This window comes from Apiospora marii (assembly GCF_038362585.1).
Source record: "Apiospora marii strain CBS 49790 chromosome Unknown utg000006l_segment0_segment0, whole genome shotgun sequence".
NCBI classification, from domain to species: Eukaryota; Fungi; Ascomycota; class Sordariomycetes; order Amphisphaeriales; family Apiosporaceae; genus Apiospora; species Apiospora marii.
The window spans coordinates 1518888-1541733 of record NW_027117378.1 but is presented as its reverse complement, the minus strand read 5'-3'; the positions used below and the strand labels follow the sequence as shown (position 1 = coordinate 1541733).

Below are 22846 nucleotides of genomic sequence, written 5' to 3'. Positions count from 1 at the left end.
TCTGATACGCCCGCATCTCTGGCTCCTGACCTGCAAGGGAGGGACGTCTCTGTCCGCCTCGCCGCTAGCATTCGGGAGCTTCCTGGTTGGTCCTAACCCAGATATCCCAACGAGCCAATCTGGTGTAACGTGTTGGTGGTCAGGGTTTGGCTCCTCTGCCGCCACCCGATTTCTTGTATTGATCAATTTCCATGCCCTGCATGTACATAGTATATTTCATCAAGCACAGGTCATCGGAAACACCCTGGGAGAGCGAGAGGCAAAGATAAGGGAACTGGGGACAGTTCGGTCCCTCCCTGTCCAGATCCATAGGAGATAGGTTCTAGCAGGGCAGGTAGGTAAAGTACTGAACCAATCTGGTGGGCCGAGAGACGCAGACGTGTTGGTGACATTATTCTATTTCCAATTTTTGGCCCCGTTTCCGTCTCCTCTCCCTGGTGGCGAACCCCAGCGCCCAGAACCGGCTCCGATACCTGCTGGGCTACTCCCGTTACTGCGTCCCTTGCACTGTAATCCCGAGCGATTGCAAGTCCAGCAAGCCTCTCTCTGGGTCCATTGGGCAAGCGCACCTGCATCCCGAATCGTTCCATCCCATCCCATCCCACTCCGACTAGGATCGCCCACATTGCATTCACATCCACTCTGCTTAGGCGCGCATTCGGCTCGGTGATCCCTCTCCTATGGCGCTTTACACCCTTCCGCTGTTCCTATAAGTCGCGATCCCGCCCACCTACTGTTTCTCTTCTCTTTTTCTCTTTCCTCCTTCAGTGTCATTCGCTCGTACCGACCAGTCTCCCAAAATTGCTGGAGCCGACCATCGTCATGGGTATGTTCACCAATTCGACCAGACGCCACTTTTTGGTGGGAGAAAAAAACTTCGTTACTGACCAATTGTCCCTCAATAGCTGAGAAGGACATTGAAAAGATGCCCTCGGGCACTGCCGAAGAAATCAAGCGCGGCCTTACTCCCCCTGGCGACTCCCATGCGCCCTTCTTCGACAATGCCAAGTTGTCGGACGATTACGAGGGCAAGCCGACGGAGGAGGAATTCGCGACGCTTCGCCGAGTCCCCGGCAGCATCCCTGTCGTGGCCTACATGATCTGCGCCGTCGAATTCGCCGAACGAGCCTCCTACTATGGTGTCCAGCCCTTGATCAACAACTACGTTAACCGCCCCATGCCCGAGGGTGGTAACGGATATGGCGCGCCCCCGCCCAACACCCAGGAAACTGGTGGTGCCCTGGGCCTGGGTACCCAGGTCGCTAACGCGGCCGGCCAGTCGTTTAGTCTGCTGGCCTACGTCCTGCCCCTTCTGTTCGGTTACATGGCCGATACCAAGACCGGCCGGTTTAAGATGATCTGTTATGGTGTGCTCGTTTGCGGTGTTGCTCACATTCTCATGGTCGCTGCCGGCGCCCCGACTCTGCTGGCCAATGGCACTGCCAAGATCCCCTACTTCATCTCTCTCTACATCCTGTCGCTCGGTGCGGCCATGTTCAAGCCCAACGTGTCTCCGATTCTTCTGGATCAGATGACCACCACCGTGCCCAAGGTCATTACGAACGCCAAGGGCGAGAAGGTCATTCAGGATCCCGAGTCCACCACTGAGCGTGTCATGCTCTGGTTCTACCTGCTGATCAACGTTGGAGGCTTCATGAACGTCGCCACTGCATACATCGAGAAGTACGTCGGATGGTGGTTGGCGTTCCTCGTCCCCCTTATCCTGTACCTTCCCCTTCCCTTCCTCCTGTGGTTCCTCTACAAGCGCCTTATTCTGCACCCTCCTGGTGGCAGCAACCTCCCCGACTGCTTCCGCGTCCTGGGCGTCTGCATGAAGAAGGGTGGAATCATGAGAATTGGCCGCAAGGGCTGGTGGGATGCTGCCAAGCCCTCGGTCATGGCTGCCCGCGGTCAGCCCATCACCTGCAACTGGAACGATCAGTTCGTCGAGGATGTCAAGAAGACTTTCCAGGCCACCGGTATCTTCTGCTTCTTCCCCATCCAGTACCTGAACGACAACGGTATCGGTAGCGCCGCCAACTTCTTGTCGACTATGCTGAAGACCGACGGTGTCCCCAACGATGTCCTCAGCAACTTCAACAGCTTGAGTATCATTATTGCTGCCCCGCTTCTCAACTACGGCCTATACCCCTTCCTGCGAAAGATGCATATCCACTACGGCCCCGTTGCCCGTATCACCACTGGTTTGTTCCTGTCGTCGGTCGGTGGTGTCGGTTATACCGTCCTCAACTACTACGCCTACAAGCTGTCGCCTTGCGGCAACATGGGCTCCTCCGACTGCAAGATTGACGGCGGTGTTGCCAACATCAGCATTTGGTGGTTGGCCATCCCCTTCTCGATCGGTGGTATCTCCGAGCTCTTCATCAACGTGCCCGCGTACGGTATCGCCTATTCCCGCGCCCCGGTCAACATGCGAGGTCTGGTTTCCGCCATCAACCTGTTCAACACCGGTGTCGCCTATATTATTGGCCTCGCCTGCTCGTCTGTCATCACTGACCCGTACTTGACGTGGGACTTCGGCGGCCCGGCCATTGCCGGCTTCATTCTCACCGCCATCTTCTACTTCACCTTCCGACACATCGACTCGGAGGAGTACGAGATCAACACGACGACCGACTACACGCTCGAGCTCGAGGGAACCGGCCCCGTGGTCGGCGAGAGCGAGAAGAACGCGAGCGTGAACCGACCAGCTCCCATTGCCGACAATGAGGAGATGATGATCTCACAGAAGCAGTAATTCTCTCTGTGGGGGCTTGCGGGCGTGGGCGTTGTGTGTTTGAATAATTTCCCTCGGGTTTTAAGGGACGATGCTGTTATATCGGGAGCGACGGAGTTAGTTGTACGAATTGCGAAAGGCACCTGCTATGATACCAAGACGACATGCGTAATACAGCATATACGAAAGCGTATATGATATATAGCACCACCTAATGAACAGAACGGTGCTCAATCAACATCATCAATCAACCTTTGAACCTTTCTTGCTTGACCGTGATTATGTGAAGTCGAAATAGACTTGGTGCTCTGCGCTTGTACTCGTCATGCGGCTGAACTTGTACAGGCCGGGGCTTGATAGTGTGGAAGTAGCTCCTTCTAGTTTTGGTCAGCGTCAGCTTGTCACACACCCCCTTCTGGGACGTAACGACGTTAGGAGCGTTCGGCTATGCAGCCGGCTATTTGTATCACATCATCCATCATATGATAGCTTCATCGAAATGGAACAGTTGGATTATTATTCAACTACCTGTCTAATGTTTCATCACCGCCAAATCGACATATCTTCGTTGCGGACAACCGCCCCTAACAATGACTAATGACTAACACATCAGCAGCTATATTTCTCGATCCCTTCAGCTACGTTGTTTGCATGCGGCCTATTTAGGGGTTGACGGGCTCCCTGCCAGCGAGTGCCAGAGAATCCAGTGGCAGCCGTCCAAGAACCAGCAGCGGCTCGTCAAAAAGCTCGTCTAATCCTGCCTTGTACTGTGCTTACTACCTACCTGTCAGGTCCCGGCCGAGATAGATCGACATATCTTGGGTGGATCTTATCCTGCGTTCCGATGTTGAATCTGTATGGTATGTGCTTTGGCCACGGCGCCCGGCAGCGTGGGTCTGCGGCGGTGCGTTGGATCTACACGCATTTGCGCACCTACATGCCCAGCCGCATGTTTATTTATATTCCACCTTGGCGTTGGGAAGCTGCCGGATCAGCGTCGTGCGTTGCACTACTAGGGGCTCCAACGCAACGATGCCAGCGTCCGTCACCGCCTACGCCCAGTTGTTTTTCTTGGGTGTGGGCCATCCCTTCGGGAGCCATTTATCAAGGCACATACCTATGTAGGTGTCTTCAATCGTGGTTTCTGCGGTGAGCGCGGTGGGGGCGCGAATCACCACCACACCGACCACCGCCGCCGTCCACGTGGCGTAAGCGGTGTATGGTAGAACCGGGTGGCTGGGTTGAGGATCGTTTTGCCGTTCCCTTGGGCGAATCGTGTTCGGGATACTACGGATCTTCGCGGGTGGAGCTGGAGGGGGGAAAGAGGACGATGGCTGGCGACTTGGCAGATGAGCTTGGCATGTGCTCATTGTGAGATAGGGGTGTTGCCTCATTCCTCAAGAGGTGAAGTTGACCGAAGCACGTCTCTTCTTCAGCCGAAGTCGACACCACCAGCGTATCTAACGGTTTGAGAGACAAAGGTTTCGGTACCGTATAGACTTCTTTCTGCCCATCGTCTTCTTGGCATTTCCCTCGAGTCTTTGGCCCCCGTGATAAGTAATTAGAAGGGATTTACGCTCTTCTCGTTATTTAAGTCAATGTTCCAAAGCTTTCAGCAGACCAAGGGTTAGGAAGCGAACGATCGTCAGCATCGAAGATGCTCTGGATCATATGTAATCAGAAAAGGCTAGGGACAAGGCTAATCGCCGTGAAAAACCTCGTCTTCGCTGGGAAGTAAACGATCTGGCTCGATCCGTCTCTAGGAAGGGCACGATACTCAAGCGGCCAGCACTGTCAGTCTCACGTCCATTTAAGTATGCCCATGGTCATAACAATGATTAACCAAAATAAGGGGGCTAACTGATACTTGGAACTCCCTTCTGGACTTTTCATGCTCTGTTGGTCAGGAGAGTGACTAGCAGCCACGGGGCATTTAGCAACGCGCCTAGAAGATCTTCAATCAGCAACATAACATGGATAGGCCAACCTGTGGCGGAGTAGCTCTTGGCAAAATACTCAGTTGACATGTGGCAGTCAGGTGCCTAGCGATGGGCATTGCTGGTTGGTTTATCGAAATATGCATATTTTGCCTGCTGATATGTCGCTTTTCCATCTAGACAAAATTGGACGTATCACGCTTGTCATACTCAGGTCCACATTCACGCTGAAAATACTTGCAGTACGCAATGAAATATGTGCGATGATGTCAATAGAGACAACGTGTTATACCAGTATCATTGTTGTAGAAAAGAACATGCCTTGGTCTTCTAGCAATACGAATAGTCTCTTCGACGGGCGTTATTAGTTGAGCATAGCTATCATGTTTCCCGTGTGCTCCATAACATCTTCATCAACCTTGGCATCATTCATGGCGTCGACGGCATCCGCGACCATCGGTCGAGAGGTGGCTGACAAACCATGGTGGCCGTCATTGACTCCAAATTGGTCTCTAGGGCCATCGGGACTTAAGTCGTTGGTTGAAGTGCACTTAGTTGCCACCGGTTTCTCGACAAAGGGGTCTGCGTCAATAACATACGTTAGTCCAGGTTCCAAGCTATTGGTTTGCGGGCAGGCGGCTGTAGACAGGAGCCGGAAAGGGAAGAGAATGCATGCCAATTTTGCGTTTCCGCCTCCCTCATCAACTGGGACACAGATCCGTCGATCATACACTTATGATTGATCTATGGGAATACTGGTGGGAGTAAGAGATTCGGCGCCAGACCTTTGCCCCAACGAACGAGCCGTTGATACATGTCCCGGATGCAATGAGCTACGCTGTGGTAATCGGATACGCAATGCTGCTGGTAGCTAGGACAGCCTCGGGGAACGACAAGCTATGATAACCAGTCGCAGTAACAGCCGGGAGAAGAGGTCTGATGGGTGGCTGGGGCTTTGCTGGTGTGGGCTAACGAGAAGATTGTGTGTCGCTTGGTGTAGGAGGCTGATCACCTTGCGAGACGGCCGGAACGACAGACGACTTGTTCTGCTTGTCGCTGGTATTGGGCGGGTCCGAGACCCCCCGGAAATAACCCTTAAAGGTGTTTATGTCATGCCGGATGCTGGTCATAGTCTGCTCAAATTGTTGATTGGCCCTTGCCATGTACCCCTTTGCTTTCCCTTGTGTATTCTTCGTAGTAGCTTGGTCCGATCTGTTCATGATATCATATCGCTTGCGGGGATCTGGGCCTATAAAGTCGTCGGGATGGACAGCATTCGGCATTTTATCGAATAAGAAGACGCTGCCTCTTAATACGGACACCAGACGAGAGGGAAAAAGACACGTCAGACCAAGGTTTGTAGGTAACCTAAGATTCAGATGAGGACGAATATAAGTTGTGAGTCTGTGAAAGTCAGAGGTAGAATGCAGAAAGCAAAAGTTGTCCAGTTGTGGTGGGGAGTAAGGGATTCGCGAAGAAGTGTTACCTTATGTTCGATGACAGTCACACAATTGAAACGCATAAAGGGAGCCATAAAGCCGCAACGCATCATCTAAGGGCGGTTTGAATCCAAGAAAGGATGGAAAGGTCGATTGGTTTTGGGCAGAAGGAGACAGCACACGCATTACAAGAGCCAGCCAAGGGTGGGAAGGAACGATCCAAAAGGGGAAGCGCGACTACTCGCACCGTCGAGACAAACTTGATCAATCAATCGAGAGATGTGGGAGACGTATCTCGGCGTCACTGCTTCAATACACCACCGCGTCCACCAGCCTCATTCCATCCCAGTTGCAAGTCTGCCTCTCTCACGGCAGCCAAACTTGCCGTTTCTACAATCATCTGCCAAAGATGTCGTCGGCAGAGATTTTGACACCTGACTCATTCCCGACAGCCATTATACAGCTTTTACCACTGCTATTATCGAGGTAACAAGTGCTATTAACGTAAGCCATGCGCCTTGGTTAATGTCTTGTTACATGTGAGCAGAGAGATCCTCAATTGCAAGAACAGGCTCTCCCGTGGTGCTCGGCAATACTGCTGTTCGAAGTCTCTCACGGATCTGGAAGGTCTTCCACCCCCATACGTAGCTGATTTATCCGTGTCTGGGCACAGTCTCGATCCACATACCTTTTCAACGTCTGATACCAAGATTTAGTGTGTTTCTCCTGTCGAATGGCATTATGTAGTACACTGCACGATGGCTCACAGCCAGTCCCTTTCCCCAGAAGCCTTAGTAGGCAAGTGATATGGGGCTTGAAAATACTGAACTCGATCTGACTAGAGATGCTTAACATCTTGCCAGGCGTCTTGGATGATTGGTCGTCAAGGCTTAGTAGTTACCGCAACGGAACTAGTCAATATACTGGTGGCGATGGATTCAAAGGCAGAGTAGCATTGGTAGTTGCTGATAATGATATAAATTTATCGACTCAAGAACTAAATGCCAGAGATGGTGGAACGTGGAATCTCTGGTCGGGGGGGGGGGGTTGAAGCCTATTCCTCTTTCAACTTGCGCAGCTTATTAAGTCGGAGACAAAGAGGTTGTCGTTATAGCTGTATCGTAATTGCTCTGCTGTGTGATTGGAATCTACATAATTCGAACAAATCAACAAATTTTGTAAAGAATATGAATGCATCTTCCATAAAGTTGAGTATGGTGTAAAGAGCAAGGGTGGATAGGTCTGGCTCGAATTAGGGCGAAGGGGGCAAAAATGAAAAGAAAAAGAGTGCCCGCAGAGGGAGTTGAACCCTCTTGCCTAGGAGATATTAACCGCTAGGCTACACCGGCCCGGGCAATAGAGCAAGGTATTAACAGGAATTATCAAGGCAAGAGACCAGAAGTGTTGCTTGCCGCTGCTGTGGTGGTGCCCTGGGTGTGGATGAACTCAAATCTCTGTACCGTACGATGTCAACTCTATACCCTCAGACTCGGGCATGTCGAGTGCGAAGCAAGCGACATAAGCAATTTGGGCTCCGGTTGTCACAAGAAATGAAACCCGATTTTGGCTGCTTGAGAGACTCGGCAGTCGTGCGCAAGGTAACACATCTGGCCCGAAATGGCAATATGGTAAGGCGCCGCCGTTCCGCAGTAGCATATCACGATGTCAGTGACAGACCCAGAGCCGGCCTCGCGGAGGAGAATAGGGTGCATACAGGCTTTGATGGGCTCTCTACTTTCTCGAGGGCCCTGGGGCAGGAGTGCGCTCCCCGGACGATGTACGTGCCTACAATACTAACCTCGAAAGATAGACCTAAAGTTCATCTACTCGCGACGAAGATGACAACTTCTTCTCATGTACGACCGAAAGTGGTAAATTCTGGTTCAGCAAAGTGTTATACCGGTCTCGAGTTGCTACAAAGGGCTGGAGAGAAGAGCAGACGCCGTAAGAGTGTATTAATTGGTATACGTACAGAGAGAGGTCCTTACATGTTTTTCTAACACGAAGACCCAGCCCTTATGTTCAGCAAGATACGACCGAAGTGAAATATCATGTAGTGAGCAGGCTCGTTTCTCAAGACTCAATGCATAGTGCCATATAAGTCTGACCAAATCTAGTGACCACATGTTGTAGGAGAAGATAATGACGAGTGGTAGATTCCATCCCTGATGCCTAAGCATATCAAGTGAGCGCACATAATTAAGCGAGGAGACCAATTCGTAGAGGATCACTCTTTTCGATGGGGTCTACATGACCTCTCGGAAAGCATACCTGGGGATTTGATAACGTAGCCCCTGGATTGATGTGCCCTTAGCCACTTTTGTCGGCGAGTAGGAGACTCTCGCACACACCCCAGAAGATCGAGTACGTGGACTCAAGCATCACCACCTCGGAAGTTTTGCTGATGTTGTGAGCAGACTGTTTGAATGGGCTCGGCGCTGAGGCTCCTGTGCCAAGTGAGATGCAAATGCATGGCCGTTCTAGAGCGATACGAACATTGTGCTTATCACCGTCTAGGCTGTCATGACACGCTTGTGACCCGTGGGCGCAAGACTCGCATCTATACATGCACGTCTGACCTGATATACACTCCATGAATTGTTGGCACACGGGGGCTTAATCAGCTTATGGCCGAGGCCCTCACCGAACACCTTGGCACTCTCGATTTGCTGCTCCTGCATATGGCCGATGATTGACTTATTGTCAGAATCGGGAAAGAAAGACCTTCTGGACCCCTATTTGAACATGCATAAGAGGAGTAAGCAGGATGCTTGCACCAGATGGATGGATGGGAGATGAGTCCGCAACACCCCTCTGCCATTTAAGTTCTGAATACCTATTTGAAGACCGGTAGGTTGGCATGTTTTAACATCCTTTGATTCGGCCTCGTTTTGTCAAGGAGGGGGCATAAGTACATCGTCACGAAGGCCAGCAGACGTGCCTAGATGGAGCGCGGATGCCCTTGAACAGGGTGTGTAATACTGCCATACGATCCCTTGAGTAGTTGTGTAATGCACGAAGAGAATTTCGAACTCTGAACAAACCACCTCGCACTTGAAATAATAGGCAGTAGTGAATATTAGGTTACCTACTGGTCAGGCTCGGCTGGTAATTCTACACGAGCGTATGCCTCTCGGCAAGGCTAACGACGCACGCTGCTTATCACCTAGTCCATTACCTAAGGAAAATACGAGGGGTCTTCCTCTCACGCTACGTATACACGATATATTCTAGTGTCGACCAGGGTTTTGTGGCGGCTTAGTTGATATGACGCGGCAGACGAATGTGGGAATTGTGGAAGCCACAAGATGATTTTATCGTTACGAGGACTTGTGCAATAGGGCGTTATGAGAACACGACTGGGGTCAATGACCAAGATAGCCTCAACGGAGGGGTAACAGTCTTTTTATATGGACTACGATCGTCATGACCGAGAGGAAAGTTGAGTCCTAACCAAGAAACATGGTCGGGAGCGGAGCGCTCGAATCGCGAAATGCCGGGGTCTACCTATTCTGGGAACCCATGTGCCATAAGGCAAGCAAGCAGCAAGGAAATGGAGGCCGCCCCCGGTGCCGCTTGTTGCCCATTCGTCGGCTTCAGCGGGCGACACGTCATATCCGGGAGAAATACGGGGTGGGCACTGCAAATGTTAATATTTTATTGCCCAGTCCGAGCAGAAATGTTGAAATCGATATCGCCTGAGCCACTATCATTAAAAAGAAGTATTGATTGAATTCTCCTTGCTGACACGGACTGTCTCATTGCAAGTCAGGAATGGGTAGGGTATACTAATATTTTACATAACTTGTATGCACATATCCGCTCCTAATTCGTTTGTATGCAGCGGCTCAACCCCCGAGCGTCTCGAATGGTGATTTTTAAAACACGTTTCCTTGGCGGGTAGTCTCAAAGAGCTTCGCGTCCCGTCCACCGTCCACGTTGTCATCATCTGTCACGTTGTGCACCTCCCGGGAAATTGCCGCATCTAGTTTCTGCAGATGCGCTATTACTAGTCGAGAGCTCGGCCAGTGGCTGTGCAGGGGAAAAAAAGAGGAAGGTCGACTGATACTGCCCGTCCCGACATGTGGTACATTCGATATGTTTGATGAGAGCCATGCTTCCGAGGCCCCAGTTGTGGTGAGAACCGCGGTGGCTTAAAGTTTCCGGTTAATAACCCCCTTCTCCGCAACAACCTTGGTGGGCAAAATACAGCGAGCGCAGGCCATTGATGTGTTTCCTAAAGCATGAGACTGGGCCTCTGAGATCTGTATATGTGTAACTATTTACACACTACCAGGAATTAGCATCCTCGCAATAAGCAACTGGTCCGTCAATCTTTCAGGTAGAGTGAGGTGAATGCATCCTTTTCCCCTGCAGGCCCGTGTTACTTGCTCCATCCCTGTAGTATCCCTTCCAGGCACGCCCTACATATTCCCTCGCTGGCATATGTATGTATCACCACCAACAAAAAGCCCGACTGACGGCAACCTGATCGTGTGTATGTGGGTGTGGGTGTGCGCGCGCGCGCCATCACGTTAAGGAGTTCTCCTAACGCCGAGCAGGCCGCTCAACTGTCTTGTCACAAGACAAGATCCTTGGTCGTCACATCAGACTGCAGACAGACATCTCCATGTGCCCATCCAAATGGGTCCCATTCCGGAGGGGGTACGTTCATAGCGCGCCGACCACCAAACACCAGCAACCTTGGAAGGGGGTGTGTGACTGGGAATCCCCACTCTCCAGGCGTCTCCTACCTCCTTCTTAGGGCCTTATTAGCAGCCCCAGGACCCAGGTGCTGTGCCCGTAGGCGTGAGTGTGTGTGAGGCATGTAGCCGTCCTGAAACTCGAAACACACGTAACGCGAGAACGCCCACCCCAAAGTGGTTCTCGTTACCTTTATTCTCCTAGCCCCGAGTCCTCACCATACTTGGTACATGCAATTGAATTTAGAATCCATCCAGTCCAGACCTGCCCCAAACCAGAAGAGAACCCCCCCAAAAGCCAGACACGACACGCTAGATTAGGTCTTCTGACTAGGAAGGTTAACAGCCACCCAGGAGGGACACTTTACCCAAAAGTCGCATTTGATTTTGGATTGCCAACGCAATTAACCGCCCTGATCTGATCGCAGCGCAGCGCATCGCATCTTCAGTCCGTTTCTCTGATCTCCATCTAACCTTCTTTCTCCCACCACCGACGAGACGACCGACGACCACGTCCCTGACAAGACACTGTTTGCGCCTTTGTCTTTTTTTCGACGCAGCAAAGGAGACTTCACGCCCTCTTTTCGACCTCGAACCCATTTCCGACCAAACAACGATCGCTACAACCCCCATATGCATCTGGGCCATTCTCTTTAGTGTGCGCTGCCACCACCCGTCCTTTGATTCAACAATTCGTGGCATCCAGCCGCCTTTCTAGCCCCCTTCCATTGGAGAGCGCAAACGAACGCCATCGGCTATACGATATCCTGGGCCAGCCTTCGGATCCTGTCATTGAGCATTTGCGAACATTCGCCTTCAACGATCGCCTTTGCACTACTGGAACCACCTTCTGTTTCTCGCCAGGCGCGAGCTACTATACAACCATCATAGGATCGTCGGGTATTCCTAGCAATCACTTGGACAATCTTGATCCTCCACGATCTGGCGCATCCCTTTCAAAATGATGCTTGACGAGAAGTATGGAGACCTCACTTCTCACCCTTCCGGGCAATGGTCTTGCGTATTAGGGGGAAGTCCCATACTCGAATGCAGGGGCTAACGTGAATCCCCTTGTAGATATATCGGACTGGCCTTGGCCATGTCCTCAAGTTTAGCGATCGGCACAAGTTTCGTAATAACGAAAAAGGTACGCATCATGTTTCTCGAGGAACCGGCGCCTTCTCAGCAAGGCTCCTGCTCTATTCCGAATCAGGGCTGATTTAGTTTTCCAGGGCTTGATGCAAACGAGCGAGCGACATGGCTTCGAGGGCGATGGCTACGTCTACCTACGGAATCCGGTGTGGTGGGCTGGTATATTATCTTGTGAGCAGCATATCAACCCATACGGTCACCTCGAGCTGCGGAATCTAACAAAGATTGTCTTCTAGTGGTTGCCGGCGAAATCTGCAACTTCGCCGCCTACGCATTTGCCCCCCGCCATTCTCGTAACGCCATTGGGTGCCCTCAGTGTGTTGATAGGAGCAGTTCTGGGGGCCTATTTCCTCAAGGAAGAGCTGGGTACACTGGGCAAGCTCGGCTGCGCTATCTGCTTGATCGGTGCCATCATCATCGTCCTGCATGCGCCACCGGATACCGACATTAAGACTATTGACGAGATTCTCGCGTTCGCGCTCGCGCCTGGTGAGTAACCCCGACACAATGCGCCGGGTGTCCACCCCTAACCAGAGTCTTAGGATACCTTCTCTACTGCTTCGTGGTTGTTGTGTACGCCAGCGTCATGATATACAAGATTGCGCCCATTCACGGCAAGAAAAACCCGCTGATCTACCTGTCGATCTGCTCGACCGTTGGCTCCGTCTCCGTCATGTCCGTCAAGGCTTTCGGCATTGCCGTGAAGCTCACTTTCGCCGGCCACAACCAATTCACCCACGCCTCCACTTACGTTTTCATGATCTTGACGACCGTCTGTATTCTTATCCAGATGAACTATTTCAACAAAGCGTTGGCGACTTTCTCGACGCAAATGTACGCCTACCTGATGCAATCCCTTTCCCAGACGAATAGATGGCTAACAGCATTGTAGAGTAAACCCGTTATACTACGTGACATTCACGACCGCCACCCTTTGCGCCTCGTTCATCCTTTTCGGCGGCTTCAACACAGCAGATGCGGTCAACACGCTTTCGCTGCTTTGCGGATTCCTCACCACTTTTACCGGCGTCTACCTACTCAACCTTTCGCGCCGAGACCCCAACGGCGACAAGATGCTTGGCGGCCGCCGTGACGGTAACGACGCCACCGGTACCGACATGATCTCTAGCATCCAGACGAGACTCAGCATGCAAGCGCGACGCAGCACCGACCCGAGAATCAGCGGAGACCGCGAGGGGCTTATGCGAGCGTACGATGAGGAGTCGGGCACTTTTGGCCTCAATGATCTCGCAGACGATTCTGACGATGAATCGTCCTCCAGGGTCAATGGCAATGGAAATGGCCATGTCTCGAAATCGTATGGGAACTCGATCGAAATGCAACCGAAAACAAAAGGCGGCGAACGGTAAAGCCTCGGAGCTTACCTTGTAGATTTATACAACTTTTTCTCGATTCAAACTGTATATATCCTCCTGTCGTCCCTGTCCACTTTCGGCCAAGAACAACTGTAAGGAGGTCTCGAGCTCGACTTTTACGGGCACAACTCGCTTATTATTACTGGAGTATAATCCGTAAGGAATGGCCTCTCCTACGAACATTTTGAAAGAGGAATACCGCATATGACTTGTAGGAGGTACGAGAATAAGGGCTCTGGCAGGAAGAACGATCATGGGATTTGGCTGGGTGGTAGGTATGGATGGGTCTCTTTTTGCGGCGTTTCGGGCTGGGTGGAACACGGCAGAGAAATGAGCTGCGACACACTTGAAGGAGTTTGTGGCCTCTGCAGGAAAAAGAAGGTAGCAAGATCTACCTCTTGGGTCTTTTTCTCAGATTTGTATTTTTTTGGATTTGGATTCGTCAGGGGCGAAGAGGGCGGGCGCGCGCACGCAACCACGAGCCTAGACGCCGTGTGCAGAGTCTGTACGAATATTTTACTGGTTGCGCGAGAGGACTGGGGAAAAGGGGGCCGGCCGGGCCCCAAACGGAGGAAACGCACAAGACGTCTGTCGAGCCAAGTTTTCCCATCATCATCGTCAGTCATCATGGAGGAGAAACAAACCACACGAGCGAGGAAGGGACAGAGACTATAGACGGGGAGCGAGCGGTCGTTTGTTTAACAGATGGCATTTTGAGGTCAGGTCGGAAGGAGGGAGGGGGGAGAGGGCATTGCTCTGTACTTGCTCTGCTCCCCCTTTCTCTCTGCCTGCCTGCCTTTGGCTTCGCGTTCACCTACTTACTCATACTTGCTTTTCGCCACTGATAGACATTACAAGACAGACATTAATGAGAGATACCAGTTAGTTGATGATGTTCAATTGCTAATTGCGCCTACCTATCCCCTTAATGGCGATAGCGCTGCTCTTGGTATAATACTTCTTATAAATAATTGGCAGGCCAGGTTATTTAATTATTAATAATTTTAATAAGTCTATTCGATCACATCCCATGTTCAATATGATAAGCTTTATACCAAAATTATCAATTGATCCATGGTATGTACAGTACAGCATAATCAGGCGAAAGCGTTGCTTCCGCCGTTAAGGGGATATTTGGCCAAGGGGGCAATACCCACTCTGTGGATATAGGCTGAGCTGGTCGTATGCAAGACACCAGACGCAAGGCATGCAAGCCACCCATTCTACACAGAAGCTGGGCACCTGACACAGATAGCACATCATCATTGCACCATGTAAGTGTTCCCTCAACATTTGCGCAGAGACTGACGCCTTACGGGACTGTTCACCGTTTAAGTGAGCCATGCCATCAACACATCACAGGTACAATCAGATTTGCCAGGGCAAGAAGTAGCATTGGTAGTGAAGTTGCTTGTTCATGCAGTCATCTACGGTATCATGACCATTCTAGACACGGCCAAATGGCAACTACTCACGTAGTTCAAGAAATTTTTGTGTTCCCCGAAACCGTTCCCTTGCAAATGCAAACGTAAACGTAATAACGCCGTTGTGGAATATCTCATACCCGTGCGTTCGTTCACATTTCCCGCCCTTCCTCGATCATGATTCCATTAGGGTCTCTTTTGAGAGAAGTCCAGCACCGACTTGCCTCAAATCTACTGCTGCTCAGCAGGTGCGGCCTCCTCAGCACCCTCCTCCTGCTCAGCGGCGCGAGCGGCATCAGCCTGAGCCTGCATCTGGGCGGCCTTAGCACCGTAATCCTGGCTCATGGGCTGGACAACGCTCTGCTCCTCCTTGGGCTCGATGATGGTGACAGCATCGGGCAGAGACTTCTGGGGACCGGCCTTGCCCTCGGGGTCAGAGCCGCGCATGATCTTGACCTTGATACCCAGGACACCCTGGCGGAGCAGGACGTGGCGGGTGGCGTGGTCAATGAAGTCGTTGGCGGGCTGACCAGAGTGGATCATGAATCCGTCGGTGAACTTCATGGACTTGGCACGGGCAGCACGGAGCTTTCCGGAGACGACGACCTCGCAACCCTTGGCGCCAGACTCCATGATGAAGCGGAGGACACCGTAGCAAGCACGGCGAACGGCAAGACCGTTCAGGAGCTTGTAGCGGAGGGACTCGCACTGGGCGACGGCGGACAGACCGCGGTTCTGGACCTTGGCGGCATAGAGGGAGACGGAGTTCTCGGGGAACTTGAAGCGCTTCTGGATGAGCGAGGTGAGCTCACGAATGCGGCGGCCCTGCTCGCCAAGAACCTCCTGGGTGTGGGTGGCGCGGATGATGATGTCGGTGACGGTGGGGGTCACGCGGACCTCGACGCCGGAGTAACCCTCCTCGGCCAACTCGTGCTGGAAGAACTCGTTCAGCTCGGCGTAGAAAACACCGTCAGCCACGAACTTTCTGCGCTTGGAGCTACAAGAAGAACACATATGTCAGTACGAATGAAGATACGACGATTGAGCGAGTCAAGTGAGATGAGGGCATCATGGCGAAGCGCATAATTATTGCAACATCAGCCAGCGACGATGGCCCCCGCATCTCTCTGATTTCGCGATCATTGTAGGGAATTCAATCGACATACATCTGAGTACCCGGGACGGCCATCTTGACGATAGTTTATTGCTGATTGTGAGATGACTGTTGAACAGGGTTGTGAGGGTTGTCTGGTCGAGGTCGAAGAGGGTCGTCTGAGTGGGATGGCAGATATCGCGAGAATTCCAATGTCGTGGTGGAGATTGTGCCCAACTGGCTGCACCCTCGATTTTTTTGGCTGGTTAGGGCTTTTTTTTCTTGTGTGGGCAAGGTGCGACTCTGAGTGGGTGCTCAGGTAGCTGGGTACTTGTGAGAAGGTTGATGGAATTGAGGACACAGACCAAGGGCTCCTTTTCTTGGCATTTACCCCATGCAATCGATAAGAGAAGAAGACCCCACCCTGATGGCTAGTCTAAAGCTGCTAACATGTGACGTCGGCACCAGCCACACCCCAGAGCTCCGACAGTGGAAACTTGCATCACTGACAGCCCGTCTTAACGAGAGCAACAGCAAATGCCGAACTGGAGGTAGCATTTAATATTGAATATAAAACAGCAAATGTAAAATGATTTACTATGACACAATTGTTATTTGCTGGCTGTATTCACATAGAGCAAACCAAGGAGTGCAGTCATTCTAGTACCTATAAATGTGCTGTCAGTGTTTCGACGGTTTGTTGTCACTCTGGACATTCTACCCCTACCAGTCTACCCCACTACTCCGTACAGCTGGGCTGATTGTTCACTGCATCCTCTAACTTTACGTACACGCTTCTGCTGATGGCATTGGCTGAGCTTGCGACAGCGTTGCAACTTTGCCATATGACCCGATAGTAGTACAATCACGTCCAGTGCTACCTTGTAGCCCAACAAGCCGGCCTTCCTGGAAGAGACTGAGAGAGAGCACCAACATCGCATCGTGTGATCACCTTTCTTCTTCACTGTTTGCTCACGGTGACTGCCTGCTACTTCTTCCCCAAGTATTCAAGGCCAGGCATTTCCCCCGAGCACCTGAGTGATGCAGGCCACATCGTAAATTCCCTAATCACTTGCCATGGATTTAGCTGCCGAGCTCTAATGCGCAGTCGACTCCTTCCTTTCTACCATTGTACTACAAACACCATTCTTCACCTCAATGCCACAACTCGGCGACAGTGTTACACCATAGAACTGGTCACTCTCAAACCCCTCCACAATGCATGTCAAAAAGATAACCGGCGTCGAGGCCGTTCGCGGCGGCGAGATGCAAAAGGGCGACATGCATCTAACAGATCATCACATTGTCATGGTGATACCACCTGCCGAACCGACAGCACGCCCGCGCGAGCTCTACATAGCCTATCCGATACTGGCTCATTGCAACTTCAGACCCTCCCACCCAGCTTCAGGCCGACCCTCAACGATCCGATTACGATGCCGCGATTTTATGTTCATCAGCTTTCACTTCGCCGAAGAAACTGCTGCTCGCGAAGCATTCGAACACATCCGGAACCGCACGTGTCGCCTGGGTTCAATAGAGAAACTATATGCGTTCAGCTACCAACCGCTGAAGCAAGAGAAGCACCTGAACGGATGGGAAATCTACGATCCCAAAACAGAGTTCCGTCGGCAGGGCATCAGCACCAAATCGGTAGACAGAGGCTGGCGGATATCTACCATAAACCAAGACTATGCCTTTTCGCCGACATACCCCGGGCTTCTGGTCGTCCCCTCCAACATATCCGATAATGTAATCAAGCACGCAGGACCCTACCGCTCTCGTCAGCGCATACCTGTCTTGACATACCTGCACTCACTCAACAACTGTTCCATCACCCGCAGCTCTCAACCCCGCACTGGACTTAGAGGGAATCGCAGCGTTCAAGATGAGCGCATCGTCAGCGCCAGCTTTTCGGCCTCCGCCACGGTCGAGTTTAATGGGCTCGACGTGAATCCTGGCGAGTCGGTCGAGCCTAGCCCAGCTTCCAGCCATGCTGATCTGAGGGAAGGTGACAGCCTGGATGGCAAATCGCAAGACGCAATCTCGCAGTTCGAAGATGAGCTGCTACAAAGCGGAACTGCTGGATATGACCCCAAGACGGGAAAACGGCTTGTATACGGCGCTCAACAGAACAACCTTATTGTGGATGCTCGTCCGACGATCAATGCCGTGGTCATGCAGGCAATGGGCAAAGGCTCCGAAGACATGAAGAACTACGACTTTGCGAAGAAGGCCTACCTGAACATCGACAACATCCACGTCATGCGCGACTCCCTCAACATGGTCATAGAAGCCATCAAGGACGGCGACATCAGCCGTCTGCCTCCAAACCGCCACCTCTTGGAGAAGAGCAACTGGTTACGGCATATCTACGGCATTGTCGATGGAGCTGCACTTATTGCCCGGCAAGTAGGCATTCAGCATTCCCATGTGCTGATCCATTGCTCTGACGGGTGGGATCGCACCAGCCAACTTTCAGCGTTGTCCCAAATGATGCTTGATCCCTACTATCGCACCATAGAGGGTTTCATTGTGCTTGTCGAAAAAGACTGGCTCTCGTTTGGCCACATGTTCGCACTGCGGGCCGGCTACCTCAACCACGAGAAGTGGTTTACGGTAGAGAAGGATTCGATGGCTGGCAGCACTCTTCAACCCGGCGAGTCAGAAGGGCGTGCGGGTGAGGTATTCGAAGGTGCCATCTCCAGCGCAAAGCGCTTCTTTAACCGCGGGCAGGATGCGGATTCTACAACCCCTAAAGCCGATTCTGATGACCCGGCTTCACCACCAGACGAAACCGCACAGACTCGTCCCACAGTAGAGGCGAGTCAAGCTACCAAACCCAGCGATATCTCACCTGTGTTCCATCAATTCCTGGATGCGACATATCAGCTCTTATACCAACACCCTTCACGCTTCGAGTTCAACGAGCGTTTCCTACGACGGCTTCTATATCACCTATACGCAGCACAGTACGGCTCTTTCCTGTGGAATTCAGAGAAAGAGCGATGTGATGCCAAAGCAAAGGAGCGGACAAGGAGTGTATGGGACTACTTCCTCAGTCGTCGGCAGGAGTTTTTGAACCCAAAATACGACAACACCATTGACGACCGACAGAGTGGGCGAGAGAGACTCGTTTTCCCCCGCGTGAGCGAGATCAGATGGTGGGCCAGCGCTTTTGGCAGGAGCGACACCGAAATGAACGAGGAGCTTGACAACGCAGCTGCGAGGGGCGAGCGCATTGGCGAATACGCACTGAACAACCCTCTGGAAACAAGCCAGCCCGCAAGCAGGGGCCGCAGTCCATTGCCTGCAAGCCAACCGCCTGCGATGTCTACTAGCAAGAGTGTCCTCGCCGGCGTTGAAACAGCACATGAGGCGCTCACGCCCTCCCTTAGGCAGAGTGCCAGTACCGACAATCCGGGCGCCTTCTCGGATAATATTGCGAAGCTTAAGGAAGGCCTTGCAAATGTGGACCTCGGAAAGGGCATCTTCGGCGGTTCAGATCCCGGGAGCAAGTCAGCCAACAACAGTCATGTGGCGACGAGACAGTCAACGGACAGTGGACGCCAAGATAACCACAAGGCCAACAATGAAGGACAAGAAGAAGCCCAGGAAATGAAGGACGTCATCCCAACGTCTACGGCATCACCACCACATCCTCTCAGCATCGAAGGAACCAACAGCACCACAAAGCAGCAGCTACCGATGGATGGGGCGATGGAGATGGAAATGAGTTAGTTGCTATACCACCCCAGACCCGATAGCGTATGGAATTTCCAGGATTTCATTCCGCACAAGCGGCGGCGATCTAGCATCTGGTCGACCATGTCTGCAGCCAGTGGTGAAGATGTGGCGGTCTCGTTTCGCGAGGGATTATATGGCTTTGTGGGAAGCGGGTTTGAGCATTGCCATGAAGAGGCGATGGAGAAGCGGAAACAGCATGCCATGAGAGGGCTTTTACCTGCTATAAAGGAAGAGCTTGCGCACCGGACTTGGTACAACCGCGCCTATGCCGCGACTATAGAGGCAAGGCGGCGGATAGAATCGGGGATTTCCATTGCGAAGTAGTTAGTTGACTTTACAGCTCCTGTTGTCGTCTACCCTGCCTTTTTTCCCCTAGAAAGAAATGCCGGGGAAGAGTGAAAAGAAGGAGAAGAGGGCGGCGGCGGTGTTCCGAACACCTGCTGCCAGCAGACCGTCCACGTTGAGAGGATGTCGCAGAGGGGCTGGTTGATATTGTATGAGTATAATGCGAAATCAATCCTATGAATCATGATGCCAAAACGCATTTGGCACCTCAATATCTTGTGCTTTAGAAGTGATTTGCCGATGTGGAGCTGTATGTACTAACTAGCATCTCGTGCACATCTACCATTATGTTTTTGGTCGTCGATATTGTTTTTAATCTGGTTGACACGAGAATGGCCGAAGCCAGGAGGTTGGAACTACCGGCACACACATCACTTGGAGGCCCGGGAATTATAGGAAGCTGCTACTGCAATATTGGCCCAACATGTCTTTTACTTTTTTAGCGCCTCCTCTATATAGCTGACAAGATCGACCAGCTACTTGAAGCCTATGGTATTCGTTTCTTTTCTTTCATTCCATTTATTTCTTCTTGGTCATTCCTTTTCTATCTACCAGGCCGAAGGGCAGGCATCCCTCCATCGTCTATAAGAAGACCTCGAGGTTGACCTCGAGCACACTGACGGGGAACTTGATCTCGAACTTCTCGAGGACGTTGGGGTGCAAGACGCCGAACTCGCCGATGCGCTGGCTCTTGCCGCCGATGCGGGCGAAGATGGCAGCGGCGCGGCCGCTGAAGAAGGTGGCCTCGTCGATGGGCTCGAGCCAGTAGCCGTCACGCTTGGTGTGTTCCTGGCGGACCTCGAAGTCGGTCTTGTTGGCGCCGAGGCCCTCCTCGCGGGTCAGGAAGGACGTGCGCAGCATCAGCATGACGCGGTCGAGCAGGCCGTGCACCTCCTCGAAGCCCGAGGTGCGGCCGCACCAGGCGGCCGAGTAGTGGCGCTCGTTGCGGGCCTTGCGCTCCTTGGTCTCGTCCTTGAAGACGACGTCGGACGCCTCGAAGATCTTGACGGGCAGACTGTGGGACTTGTTCTCGCGGATGGTCTTCAGGAGACCGGGGAGAAGCGAAGTCCGGACAATCTGGTATTCTTGCGTCTTGGGGTTGGCCAGCCTGACGGCAGTCTTGCCGTCATCTTCGCGGTTCAGCCAGGCAAAGTTCTCGTCGTGGCTATTTCATGGTTAGCTTCTTGGTCTCGACGAGGAACTCCCTGACATTGCACACTTACCCGCACAGGATCAGGGGCATGACTTCACTCCAGCCAGCCATACCCGACTCGAAACGCACGATATCGGTCATCTTGTTGATGCTCAAAGGCGCGCCTACCGTCTTGTTGACAGACATACGAGGAAGCTTGTTGAAACCATATGCGATACCCAGATCCTCCATGATATCACAACGCTGCAGAATATCCGCTCTTGTGGGAGGGATTGACACTTCCACCAGGTTTTCCTTGCTCGAGGGCTTGGCAGTGAGCGCCATCTTGGAAAGCAGCTGGCATACCTCATCTGCCTTGAGCTCCAGGCCGAGGCAGCCGTTCAGGTAATCTATCTCGACCTCTTGTGACCTGGGCGACAAATGGGGTGTTATCCTAGTTTGGCCGTTGTGGTCAGAGAGGACCTTGACGGGCTCGACTGTGAACTCCTCCTTGCAGTATGTCGAGAACATGGTTACCATCATGTCGATAACGATGGCCAGCTTCGTTGCATCAGTTGCCGTAGCCTCGATGAGCACGTTCTTGGTGTCCATGGTGATTTTGGAGTGGTTTCCGTTGATGATAGGGGGCATGGAGCAGACTACTCGGTTCGCATCGTAGATGACGGGGTATACGGGCTTCTCCCGGATAATGTGCAGGTATTTACCCAGGTTCTTGTCCTTCTCGTAGAAGGTCATCATCTCTTCGGCTGTCATCTCCTTGGTCTGGTTCAGGGGCGCGAACTTGATCTCCTGGGGAGGCAGCGCCTCGTACGTGAAAGGACCCTTGACGGTGTCCAGGTCGTGGGTGCCAATGGCGACCAGTGTCCTTTGACGCGCCAAGTTCTGGTGCAGCTTGTCTTGTAATGCGATGAAAGAGTCGTAGCGCTCCTGGGTGAAGGTGATGTTTCGCAGAATAGCACCTGCCACCAGTGGCCGGACCTTCATGGTATCCTCACGTACGGTAATGGTCTCGAGCTCGCCGCTGGCCGGGGTGATGAGTCTGAAGTTGGGGGTGGGCTGCTTGCCACGGAAGATGTTGAGCATCAAGGCGATACCCTCGAAGCAGAGCATGTCGTAACGGTTGGCGGGGATCTCAATCTTGAGTTGAGGCGCCTCCTGGACGCCATTGACGATGGGTCGCTCATCATTCTCGGTATCCTCGTCCAGCTCGATACCAAACTCGAAGCAGAGGTCCTCGAACTCTAGGGTCGTGTATCTGGGCGGGCGCTGTTAGTGGGGGTGTCGCTGCCATGTAAGGCGGGCAGCTGGGCGCTGGCCGGGAAATATTTGTACGCACTTTTGACCCAGAGCTTCGAAGAGCGCATACTTGTCGACAGCAATGGTAGGCATCCTGAGCGACTAGAGACTTGGAGGCAGCTGGGGATTCAACGGCTTGTCTGTGACCAGTTCGGTTGTTAAGAGATCGCAGCGTTGAGTCACCGGAAATTTGGCTGATGGTGGTGGTGCCCCCCCAGTGACAGTGTCGCTGCCCCACGTTCCCTCAGTCAAATCACAATCGATATCGGATTTGCGACGAGTACTGGTAGGAGGTACCTATGCTGCCCCTCTAATCCACCAGCCACATGCAAGAGGTGCTGGTGCGCCATGTTGAATGAAAACGCCACAGGAGAGCATGGGACTCCTGTCCAGTTACAGACACGTCAATTCAACCCCAACAGGCAGTGTGACGTGTGACTCGCC

General features: G+C 52.4%; 6 protein-coding genes across 6 annotated transcripts; 3 read left to right on the top strand and 3 right to left on the bottom strand.

Annotated features, from left to right (window-relative positions):
• Nucleotides 1-822: 822 nt before the first annotated feature.
• Nucleotides 823-2758, top strand: PG985_010216 (uncharacterized protein; the record flags this gene model as incomplete). Its single annotated transcript, XM_066829984.1, has 2 exons — nt 823-826; nt 906-2758. 2 exons carry the CDS (start codon nt 823-825, stop codon nt 2756-2758), a joined length of 1857 nt encoding a protein of 618 aa, XP_066682374.1.
• A 2280-nt stretch (nt 2759-5038) lies between these two features.
• PG985_010215 (uncharacterized protein) lies at nt 5039-5957 on the bottom strand (the record flags this gene model as incomplete). Its single annotated transcript, XM_066829983.1, has 2 exons — nt 5039-5256; nt 5648-5957. The coding sequence occupies 2 exons, from the start codon at nt 5955-5957 to the stop codon at nt 5039-5041; spliced, it is 528 nt and encodes a 175-aa protein (XP_066682373.1).
• Nucleotides 5958-11777: 5820 nt separating this feature from the next.
• Nucleotides 11778-13338, top strand: PG985_010214 (uncharacterized protein; the record flags this gene model as incomplete). The annotated part of the gene is made up of 5 exons (XM_066829982.1): nt 11778-11794; nt 12030-12114; nt 12205-12457; nt 12511-12802; nt 12861-13338. 5 exons carry the CDS (start codon nt 11778-11780, stop codon nt 13336-13338), a joined length of 1125 nt encoding a protein of 374 aa, XP_066682372.1.
• A 1661-nt stretch (nt 13339-14999) lies between these two features.
• Nucleotides 15000-15957, bottom strand: PG985_010213 (40S ribosomal protein uS3; the record flags this gene model as incomplete). Its single annotated transcript, XM_066829981.1, has 2 exons — nt 15000-15765; nt 15935-15957. The coding sequence occupies 2 exons, from the start codon at nt 15955-15957 to the stop codon at nt 15000-15002; spliced, it is 789 nt and encodes a 262-aa protein (XP_066682371.1).
• Nucleotides 15958-17079: 1122 nt separating this feature from the next.
• Nucleotides 17080-19602, top strand: PG985_010212 (uncharacterized protein; the record flags this gene model as incomplete). The annotated part of the gene is made up of 1 exon (XM_066829980.1): nt 17080-19602. The coding sequence occupies one exon, from the start codon at nt 17080-17082 to the stop codon at nt 19600-19602; it is 2523 nt and encodes an 840-aa protein (XP_066682370.1).
• A 933-nt stretch (nt 19603-20535) lies between these two features.
• Nucleotides 20536-22495, bottom strand: PG985_010211 (Bcfrs1; the record flags this gene model as incomplete). The annotated part of the gene is made up of 3 exons (XM_066829979.1): nt 20536-21118; nt 21177-22361; nt 22443-22495. The coding sequence occupies 3 exons, from the start codon at nt 22493-22495 to the stop codon at nt 20536-20538; spliced, it is 1821 nt and encodes a 606-aa protein (XP_066682369.1).
• Nucleotides 22496-22846: the final 351 nt, after the last annotated feature.